At 37.4% G+C, this 11,777-nt stretch overlaps 1 protein-coding gene across 1 annotated transcript; it reads left to right on the top strand.

Annotated features, from left to right (window-relative positions):
• The first annotated feature begins 1,618 nt into the window (after nucleotides 1–1,618).
• Nucleotides 1,619–9,728, top strand: LOC127880582 (uncharacterized). The gene is made up of 7 exons (XM_052427895.1): nucleotides 1,619–1,818; nucleotides 4,422–4,562; nucleotides 6,107–6,875; nucleotides 7,273–7,592; nucleotides 7,885–8,055; nucleotides 8,298–8,633; nucleotides 8,814–9,728. The coding sequence occupies exons 2-7, from the start codon at nucleotides 4,431–4,433 to the stop codon at nucleotides 9,369–9,371; spliced, it is 2,286 nt and encodes a 761-aa protein (XP_052283855.1). The 5' UTR covers nucleotides 1,619–1,818; nucleotides 4,422–4,430; the 3' UTR covers nucleotides 9,372–9,728.
• The last annotated feature ends 2,049 nt before the right edge of the window (nucleotides 9,729–11,777 follow it).

Below are 11,777 nucleotides of genomic sequence, written 5' to 3' on the forward strand. Positions count from 1 at the left end.
TCGAAGGTAAAAGCTCCGATGGGCTACCAGTCCTCTCCGGAGTCCCCCAGGGTTCGGTACTCGGCCCTTGCCTCTTCCTCGCTTACATAAATGACCTACCTGAAAGCATCAAAAGTCGGACCCGCCTCTTTGCTGATGATACTGTGGTTTAACTAACCATCAAATCCTTATCTTCCGCAGAAAGCGTACAGCAGGACCTGCACCTTCTAGAGTTATGGGAGCGGGAATGGTCTATGGAATTTAATCCCGACAAGTGCGAGATCCTAAGAATCCATAAAAAACGAAAACCCCTCATATTCCCTTATAGGCTACATTACATGGAACTCAGATCAACCGAACAGTCAAAATATTTAGGAGTCACCTTAGGTCAAAATCTCAATTGGGCCCCTCACATAAACAACATTACCTCAAAGGCCAAAAATACTCTCCGCTTTATCAAAAGGAATGTCAAAACTGACAACAAAAAGGTCAAAGAAGCTGCTTACAAAACATATGTCCGCCCCCAAGTTGAATACTGTCCTACAGTCTGGGACCCCTGGCAGAAAAACCTCACATAAAAAATAAGAAATGATTCAGAGATCAGCAGCCCGCTACATACTAAATGACTACGGTTACACCAGCAGTGTCTCCGATATGATTTCGGCCCTTAATTGGAAAACCCTAGAATATAGAAGACGCCAGGCCACTCTTGTCATGTTTTTCAAAATCAGAAATGATTTAGTTGCCGTGGATCTTCACCATCTTATTCCTACCAGAAACCTAAATTACCTAATCCCACATTCCAAAACAAATTACCACCTAAACTCCTTCTCCCAGGGCTATCAGGCTATGGAACGGTCTACCAACCAATATACAATCCAGCCCCAACCTACTGACCTATGTCAGTCGGTTGAATTCCCACCAGCTCTAAACCCCCTACTTCTGTTTTTAACTTTAGCTTTCTTGTAGATATTTTTAACTTACTAATCCCCTGCACATAATTAAAAAAAAACTAACACGCTGTTTTCCAGACAAGCGCCTGTCAGTTATAATCGAGCACGATTGTAGACAGTATCAAGTTGAAGTTGAATGTTAAAATTCGCTCGAAAAAGCTTCAGTAAAAACAAAAATAAAATTAAACAACAAAAAATAACCCCAAACTGGGCTCGAACCAATGACCCCTGGAGTAAAAATCTATCGCTTAGACCACTCGGGCAGCGAAAATTTGCCAATCTGAAACTGTTTTTTTTTATTTTGTCATTTTTTTCAAAACTTGAAAAGGTTCCTTTAAAATCCAGTCAGTTTGGAAAAAATCCAGGACCATGTTAAAAAAAATTGAAATTATCTGCATTAAAAATACCTTGTATCAATAATTAAACTGTGTTCAGTTATGAGTCACCTTTTCCATACCTATATATCTTAACAATAGCGGGCGTACTGTAAAAAGTGTATTGAAAAGCATACATATCAACGAGATTTGACATACTGAAAGAAAATAACTTTTTAACATTCATTATAAAGTCGGAATTAAACGATTGATACATCGGAACTCTTCGTAATATTTATTTTTAGAATCCTCCTCATAGCGTCAGAATTGAGAGTTATTATTGGATGACATTAGCCAGACATGCGCATTGGATACGTGGTCTCACGACATCATCGTCTCAAAATAACTATGTAGTTTTCGTGTTAAAACATGAATGAATTGTTAAGTATATATATATTAACTCGCAAATGCGCTGTACAGTTGGGTACAAAGTCGTCTCGAGTGCTCGGTTTATTGATATAAATACTTCGAGTGCGTTAGTTTTGGATAACGTTAAGTAACAAGGACATACGGTAATACTTAATATAAAATGTGTCGCGTTCTGAGGAAACTGGGCTTAATGCATGTGCGTTAAGTGTCTTCCCAGATTAGCCTGTGCAGTCCGCACATGCTAATCATGGACGACACTTTCCGCTTTTATAGTATTTTTTTGTTTCAAGGAAGTCCGTCCTTACCGAAAATCTAGTTTAGGCGGAAAGTGTCGTCCCTGATTAGCCTGTGCGGACTGCACAGGCTAATCCGGAATGACACATTATCCTGTCACATGCCTTTAAATCAGCCCGATAACCAGGTAACCTAATATTCCAAAAGATAATAGGCTAGATGACCACGTGACCTCGAATATCCGTCAGTTTCTCTCCGCGCATGCGCACGCCTGTACTATTTTCTAATAATAATAAAATATACTTGTTTTCAATAAAATAAAAATACATGTAAAGCACTGTTTGTTTGAACATTATTATCTTCATAGCATAATTTCGTCTTTGTGTATTGAATTAATAACGATTGACTCGATTTCTGTGTTGTTTAACAAGATGGAAGCTAGCCTAAGCGTTTTGCATGACGTGACGTAACAATGTTTTTGTTCGCGCTTGTTTTTTTCCATATAAATTAAATATTTAAACACAAAATACTCGAAAACTAGATATTTTAGAAACAATTCAACGAATGTGACAGGATAAATAGAATAATAGGTTGGTGACGTGGAAGGAGATTGGTTATCTGGCTCGTCGGAGGATCTTATCGGGTTCGCTTTCGGCTCACCCGATAACTTCCTCCGACTTGCCAGATAACCATTCCCCATCCACGTCACCAACCTATTATTCTCTATTTACGCAAATGCATTAAGCCCAGTTTTCTCAGCACAAGGCTCAAATATTTACACAGTGCTCTCTTTAGTGATTATAATGTTTCACATAAAAAAAAAACTAATAAGAAATAATGCGAATATTGTATTTAATTTTTGTAAATTACTCGTACATTATGTATATTCAATGGGACAATGCGTTATTGTTCAAGAGAGATTACAATTCCTGGCACTTAAAAAACCGTGTTAAATACTATACGAGAACCGTATTATTGGTGATAAAGACACTGTACGGTACTAATGTCATTGCCAATCATTTGTTTAAGTATTTTAAGAGTTCGATATTTTGGTTTACTCCCGATTGTCCCACATTTTTATTTTAAGAGTAAAATATCGATAACGGAAAATACAGGTAAGTCGCATATCTGGGGCTCGAAACGGGGTATTTATTTCGTGTGTTTATTTGATTAAATTAACAAAACATAAACACAAAAGTGTTTCTCGATAAATATTTTATTTTTATTTTCTTCCAATAGAGGGAATATAGACACACTTTATTAACATTTTATATTTAATCACCAATCGATTTAATACCTACAAAAATGAAATATGAATGTATTAAAAAATCAAACAATCTCAGGTAATTCGTTTATTTAAGAATCTCCATTTAATCTTAATATTTCGATTCAAAGCATCAATCATTCAATCCGTTATTTAATCTCCCCTCTGAATAAAGATTCTGTATACTTTAATTCGAATGGCATACTAACACTACTTAGTTATAAGTAACACTGTTATAAGATCAATGAGTATACAAGTATACATATTAAAATACAAATCTGAATCCGTCAAGCAAAATGCTCATCCCTTCGTGTTTATTAGTAAATAAATAACGTGGAATTTTGAAAAAAGTGAAGTTAGGTTAATTTATTGATAACGCATGGATATATATTAATGCATGTTTGAGATGTTCAACTGTTATTTAATTATATAAAATAACAGTTTTTATTTATCTTATTTTTTTTAAATTTAAATTGTATTTATGTTACAGCAGACAAACAATAGATAATTATCGTTTTATACTTTGATCGTAGTTAATCATAATAAATCCTAGACATGATATTTTTTATACTTGTATTACCCATCTTACGCCTCTTCACGCCTATTTGTACGGTGTATTGAATTTCTAAATGTGGGACAATCGGGACGACACCGATATGGTTATGTAGTACACATATGTTTCCTGCAATTTTCGTCAAAAACTTAAGTTTTATACGCAAGATATTGTAGTTAAAGTAACGTACTGGTTACAGCAGACTATGCAACTAATAGAGAATAATGTATGGAAAGTAATTCAATTGCACAACATGAATTTCGCAGACCAATGCAAATGATCAATTCAATTATTCATAGTTTCTTTTTCAAAGATCGAGTAAAACTCATAGTGACTTCTATGTGGGTGCGATATTAATTTTGTCTGTTTGAATGTTTGTTCGCAAAGGCAAATACATTTGTAAGCGTTTAAATATTAAGACCTTGTACAACCTTGAACATGTCGTGAACTTGGGTCGGAGTATTCAGATCAATATAGCGGACTGGGTAGCACATGTGTTTGAATACCAATCAATACACCAATACTTCAACTATAGTATTTTCGATGTCGTACCTGAGTTCTTATTTCTTATTCTTGTAAGAGAAATAAACGTTTCAAACGTTAATAGTCAATATCTAATTTAAACTCGTATAACGAATTGAAAAGCGTCGATATTGGGCCTAACTGTGTTTATTGTATGTGATTTCCTTTCAAAGCGGGGTACAATGCCGGGAACGAAACGGAAAGCCTCCTTTAGAACGCCCTACGAGCGCCCTAGCAAGATAGTGAAGAGATCGACAGGTTCGAACATTGGGGGACTAGCAAGAGCAAGGTCCATCAGTACGAAATTAACTGAGGTATGTCACAATCGGTGTCTTAATTACCTTATCATGTCTGTTCAGGTACAAAATCTCGACATTTGTCGAGTTGGTCATTTTGCAAGTTTACATTGAACCATATAATTATGTTGAAACGTAATTTTATATTTGACAAGTATATACCATGACGAGTTAGGTATACGTATTGTTCAAACTGTATTTGCTACGTGCAATTGGCTTTATATTTTATATAAAATACCACAGTTCAGTGACAAAACTGCAGTGTAAAATCCTGTCCATGAACACTTTTATGTATTGCAAGAATTGATACATAAGAATATTAATTTGACTTACCGTTTTACCAAGCATGTAATTTACCATTTAAGTGAATAACTTTAGGTTATCCAATTTATGCCCAGTGGACTCTTCCATCCTTCTAATTTGAATCAATTTATTTCCAAAATTAGGGATGTCTTGTATAATTATTTCTATATATCGAATATTTCTTACAGAAATTCCTTTAAGCAAACAGCGCAGACCCTGATGAGACGCCGCATCTGGGTCTACGCTGTTTGCTAATGCCTTTTTTTCTAGACGCTAGGCACACATGGGTTTAGCACGAGACTTGGCGCCTATAAAACATGTTTCCAATACCAACGAGTCTGCTTTTCGTTGATCCTTTCAAGCCGATGATCCTAGTTTTATTCCTAAGTGTGTGTTTCACGTGCATTTTCCAGTGTCTTGTATGACCTTAAATGAAGGACCTCATTTTGGGTTAAAGAATTCTTAATACATATCTCCTTCTGATGCAGCCGGGGTTGAACATCATTTATAATTGCGTAATACTCGTTATAATTAAATACGTTGAAAGTTGAACACCGTTAAATTATCAGTACATTTATAATGATAAACTTAAGACTGACAAGTACACACGTAGGCAATCGATACTGACTACTGTCGTTATCCGGTCATTACGACTAAACTGGCTCCGATTCATCTGTCAAAATATGTGTTGTGTTAAATTGATTGCATTAAGTTTACATCTACATAAAATGTTTTATTTCTCATAACACAAACGTGCATGATTCAAACTAAGCCCGTTTATAACGACATTATCCCCTGATATAATAGTTAAAGGGATCTTTTCACGGTTTGGTAAATTGACAAAATTAAAAAGGTGTTTCAGATTCGCAAATTTTCGTTTTAGTTATGATATTTGTGAGGAAACAGTATTACTGAACATTTACCATAGTCCAATATAGCCATTATATGTATCTTTTGACGATTTGAAAACCTAAAAATTATATATAAAGCGTTGCAACGCGAAACGATTGAATAACGATTCGTTCAATTTATATAAGGTAATCCGGGGGTCACTTGTTCGAACCGGCTACTTTTTTTTCTTTTTTTTAAATTTTATTCTTGAATTTTTACTGGAGCTTTTAAGATCAAATGTTTACATTTATCAATATAAAGCAAACTTCAAAATATGCCAAAATCTGTGAAAAGGCCACTTTAAAGTCGTGTTATTCGCTTATAGAGGTGTTTGGTGCGAAAAATACGTGTAACATTTTCATTTGCAGGTATCTACTTCCTCATCAGTTTCCACGGATGACGTTTCCACGGTACCATCCCTGCGAAGGGCATCAACTCTGACCTTGCCAGAGGCTACTTCGGACGCCACAGCATTCATCACAGCTGGTGGGAAAATGACCAGTTCTTTGAAGAAGCCATCGTCTCTTTCTAGAAAATCAAGCAGTTTCGTAGAAGAAGGGGCTTTGGTGACCAGGTTGTCTCGAACCAGTTCTGGTGCAATCATAGGCGAAACATCAGTTGTTACTACGGATGATGCAGGAGGCGCAACTCTAGATAAAGTACCATCCATTCCGAGCGGTCTTACGAAGTTGGCATTACCAAAGTCGGGAACGAAGGATTCGAGCATACGAGTGTCGAGGTCAATGCTTCTGGGCGAGGTGGACGAAAATGAGGTCACGTCTGCTCTTGAAAGTCTGCGATCCTCACTGTCGAAAGAAAAATCGAAAACACACAGTCTCGAGAAAGCACCTTCAGTCCGAAAATCACTGTCAAAGAAAGGCTCATCGTTGAAGTCGTTGACGAGTGAGGCGGTTGACGGTGAGAAGAGCAGCGGTGATAATGCAGGGGATGAGTTTGGTGGCGAGGCAGAGAACGAAGATATGGACACAGGAGCGGCCCCGGGCGCGGGTCTGCCACCTGGAGGCCTTATGGAGCTTGTTATCTCGTTCGATACCACGGGCTCCATGTACGGTGTATTGGACAGCGTCCGCGCTCAGATCCAAGACCTTGTGCAAAGACTTCAAGCTGACATCCCTGGTAAAGATTGAGACCCAGTTTCATGAACATTCTCAATTTTTTGCTCAGAGGATGAGATTTCAGTATCCACTCAGCTGAGTATTGAGAATGTGAGTAAGCTCACGAACAGTAATAAATCTCAACTATAATACTATGCAAATATTCCTCCTCAAAAAAAATGGTGAACACAAAATTTAGCATGATGGACTACTCATATAATTTTTTTATAAGGACCTGACAGTTGAGTTTGAATATTGAGTTAAGTATGTTCATGCTACAAGGCCTTGACGTTATATTTGGTTTTGTGGCACTATTGATTACAGCGACTGTATTGAGTACAACTTAGTATTATTTATTCTTATAATGAAATATCATTTGTGCAATAACAGAGCCGAAATGGTTTATTTATGTATTTCAGGAATTCGCATATCAATCATAGCTCATGGTGATTATTGCGACGAGCATTCGTCATACCTAATTAAATGGATCGATTTTGGCGCTACTTTGCCCGAGATATGCGAGTTCGTCAAAGGCGTCGCAAGAACTGGCGGTGGCGATGGTCCCGAATGTTACGAGCTGGTTCTGCAGAGGGCGCGGGAAGTTTTGTCCTGGACGACGGGGTCCAATCGGGCCCTCATTCTTATTGGCGATGATTTGCCGCATGAATCTGGGTATACATACGGAGGGAAGACATACAATATCAACTGGAGAGATGAATGCGACGCTTTGCGAAAAATGGTATGCTGCGTTACAAACGCATGATTATGGTTTAGTTCTTGATTGACGATTATTTACTGGAATAATTAATGGTAACAAAGGTACAGATTCAGATTACAAGTAAAAGTATCGGGGTTTAATCACTGTGATGATTTTTTAGGAATTATTACTTTCCAAAGAGTAAATGAACACATTTCAATCTCCCATGGTGTTCGCTTACAATGCTTAAACTTAAATAATCGTTCACACGAAACTTGTCTTGATTCCATGTGGTTGATGGAGTTTTAAATAATTTTTATTCACGTTTTTGCAGAATGTCAAAGTCTACCCCGTCCAGTCCGGTGGGAATTCTAGTGTTAAAGATGTATATACAGAGATGGCCACACGAACTGGTGGAAAACATCTTGCTCTGAGTAACCTCTCTAGCATGTTTGACTTCATCATGATGGTCTCATACAGGGAGGCTAACCCCGATATGATGGAGGTATGATCCAACAATTACTGTTGACGCTGAATGTATCCAATCATTGCACGTTTTATGTATCGTATTAATACATGTAGAAACAATTATATTAAGCGCTTTTTAGACGATTGCTATAATTGTATTTTGAGAAAGATAAAAAGTGAACAGGTTCAGGATTCATACACTGAATATTTAATAATAAACTAATTGAATGTCAGAAAAATTCGTAGGGTACTTTAAAGATGTGTGGTTCATTATTACAGATTTATGAGCAAGAGATGCGGGACAGAGCTGGTAGAATGAACGCTGATTGCGATGCAATGACGAAAACACTCCGAGCAGCAGACTGTCCGACAGTCAGCTTCGCCAAACCATTCGCTGCAGCATCACCGTTCTCCTTTGCCGAAGGAGCTTCGAAGATCTCGAAACGAACAACAGGGTCACCAAAATCAAGAAAAGCTGCGAAACCTGTAAAGAAAGCACCTTCAAAGAAACTAACGAAACTATACATCAAAAAAGCTATCAAGAAGCCAAAAACGACAACTAAGATAGCATCTGCCAAAAAGGTCAAACAACCAAAGGTTGACTCAGTATCTAAGGTAAATAGTTTTCTTTTCCAGAAAAATTGGTTCTTATCCAAGTTTGAGATAATGTCCATAACTTGCCATGATCCAATATTCAAAAATGGTAAGGTTTCTAACCAAAATACAAATCAAATAGCGGTTTAAATAGGTTTCTACTTGCTCTTGCATATAAAGTTATGCACTTTATTCTTTTAGCGAGAAAAACTACCCGACTCGTGTATGACCAAGGGACCCTTGAAACGATTGAGTTGGTCGAAATGGCAAAAGGTGGTAATGCCCGATCCGCCCTTAAACAAGAAGGAAAAAGACGAATTCAACAAAAGCAGAGTTTTATCAGGATACGGAAGGAAGATATCTCGTTGTTTTAAGGACGGTTTCAAGCCTGCCGTTTATGAATTTGCAGTGCAAGCCCCATCAAAAGCTGCTGGAAAGAAGTATGTTGTCTACTGCCTTCACCGACGCGGCCCTGCAAGAGGAGGAACCGTAAATTCTACTTTCTTGCGTACAAAATCTTTGAAAAAAGCAGCTAATCGAGTGCTTGAGGCGGGATGTTCGATTTTCGTTCGTCGGGGAACATACAAAAAATCTGTTAAAAAGTCCCTTGATAGCATTGATAAATATATTTCGGGGAATTTTGATTATGCTTGGAAGAAATATATTTGGAGACGAACCCCCGAGGGTAATCAAAGACACAGGAATATTCATATAACCAGAAAAGGCAAAGTGATAGTACTGTCCGAAACCGATTGCTAAAAGTACGGCTAGCACCTACATCTACAACATCAGGGACAAGGACCATCATCTTCTGAAAAATCGAATGTAAATGTTTTTGTTGTAAGAGAGCAAGATTCACGCACACTTGAACTTTTAAATCTATATTGATTATAAAACGCAATCGAGTCACGCTGGTGGAATTGTTAAACGTGGCAAAGATAGATTTGGCAATAAATATGTACACAATTACATGTTTACTGTTAAGTGTTTGTGCTTTTTGTCATTTCAATAATAGCTTGCACTGTGTATGCATTATATCATTTTTTTATTTTTATTTTTTATTTTTATTATAAATAACAGTAATATTTAAGTTCTAATAAAGAATGATTTAATATTGTTCAGTGTCAGTGATTTCAGAATATTTTGTTCGCTGTAGAGTTGAGTAGTAGTAGTAGTAGTAGAAGTAGTAGTAGTAGTAGTAGTAGTAGTAGTAGTAGTAGTAGTAGTAGTAGTAGTAGTAGTAGTAGTAGAAGTAGCAGTAGTAGTATAGTAGTAGTAGTAGTAGTAGTAGTAGTAGTAGTAGTAGTAGTAGTAGTAGTAGTAGTAGTAGTAGTAGTAGTAGTAGTAGTAGTAGAAAGTAATAGTGTTGATTTGACAACGTCCAAAAAATAATTCGTGTTAGTATTTGTTCTCAACATTTAAGCTGGTGAAGGGTCTTGCCGATTGCCATGTTGAATTTGTTTACTACTTCAAAATCATCAGAAGAGGACACTCATTGAAAAACCAAAATGTGCACTTCTTTTAACACTGAACCGATTCTCCTACAGAGTAATAAATGTATGGAACAGTTTAACCCATTATGTGGATACGGAAACCTTGCATAGTTTCAGAGAACGCTCTGATAAATACTGGCAAGAAGAAAATTAAGATTGTATGAGTACTAAATGCAAGAATGTCCTGTTTAGTATCTTTACAGTAAACTATACTAAATACACAGTCACCACACCATACTATATAAGACCCACACAAAGCTGTTCTGTATTCTGTAGGTCCGCATGTCTGTCTGTCTGTCTGCCTGCCTGCCTGCCTGCCTGCCTGCCTGCCTACCTGCCTACCTGCCTACCCACCTACCCACCTACCCACCTACCCATTTACCCAAAACCAACCACCCACCCACCCACCTTTCTCTCTACTCTCTATATATACATCTCTCTCTCTCTCTCTCTCTCTCTCTCTCTCTCTCTCTCTCCATCCATCCATTCATCCATCCATCCATCCATCCATCCATCCATCCATCCATCCATCCATCCATCCATCCATCCATCCATCCATCCATCTATCTATCTATCTATACTGTCTAACTCCCCTTACGGGTATTATTGACATTATAACTCTGCGTGGAAAATGGGGTGATGGACGTTTCGTTCCACTGCCAGTTTAGTGTAATGTATCCTTCATGCTTTTTCCGGCAAGAACAACAACAACGCGATTCTTAGAAGCTGAACTCGTTTCTACGAAGAGAAAAATTCCAACAGCCGGCCTTAATTTCATTGAAAGGTACGTTATAACTCTGTGTTCATTTGCTATAACCATTCATAAGGCCATTCGTTTTTTTTTATGATTAGTCCATGACGTTATGTAAATTTATAAGAATCAAAGCTCGAGCAGAAATAGCTGTATCATGTACAGTCGATTGGTGTATAGCGGATTTTAGTGAGTAACGGATAGGTTAAACGTTTTTTTGCAAAATACTTTTATTTATGTTAAGATTTATAGTTTTCTATGAATTGAACACAAAAAGCCTATCATTGTTAAGTTGATTCATGTTTTTGTTGACGTGTTTCAATGTTTACAACTGTTTCTTTTTTCGAAAGCATAACAAGGTCACGTTATGTACGCACCGTTTTTGTGACAACAGGGAAAGTGCAGACGAATGGTTTCTTGAATTTTGCAGAGTTTGTTTGGTAAACATAATTTTCATTGATGTAATAGTTTAGTATTATGTGTCCTTTACACAGGGCTTGCACTAAGCGGCGTACGGCCGTATATTACGCCCGATAATTGTTTCCATACGCCGATAAAAAAACCATGACGTCCACTGTACTTCCTTAAAATTGGTCATACGCCGAAAATAGCAACCCGTGACGTAAGCTGTCGATTAAAATAACACTTCATTCAACACTGCTTTCTGCCGACTCAATGTGTTTTGCACACGTCTCGATCAGTCTAAACTCCGCCTCCTTATATTTGCTACCGCCCGCAGGTGATTAGCAAGTTTATTGTGTGTTGTTTATCTAACGGTAACACAATTTACCCCCGCGCGGATCGCAAATTGACCGTGACAAAGCAGTTGCTTAAAATTGGTTGCTTTAACAACACACTCCAGGGCTTACTCTGCCATTCGCCAAATTAGCCAATGGCTACAAATTGACTTATTTGGCTAAA

Source organism: Dreissena polymorpha, chromosome 5, assembly GCF_020536995.1.
Source record: "Dreissena polymorpha isolate Duluth1 chromosome 5, UMN_Dpol_1.0, whole genome shotgun sequence".
Classification (NCBI taxonomy): domain Eukaryota; kingdom Metazoa; phylum Mollusca; class Bivalvia; order Myida; family Dreissenidae; genus Dreissena; species Dreissena polymorpha.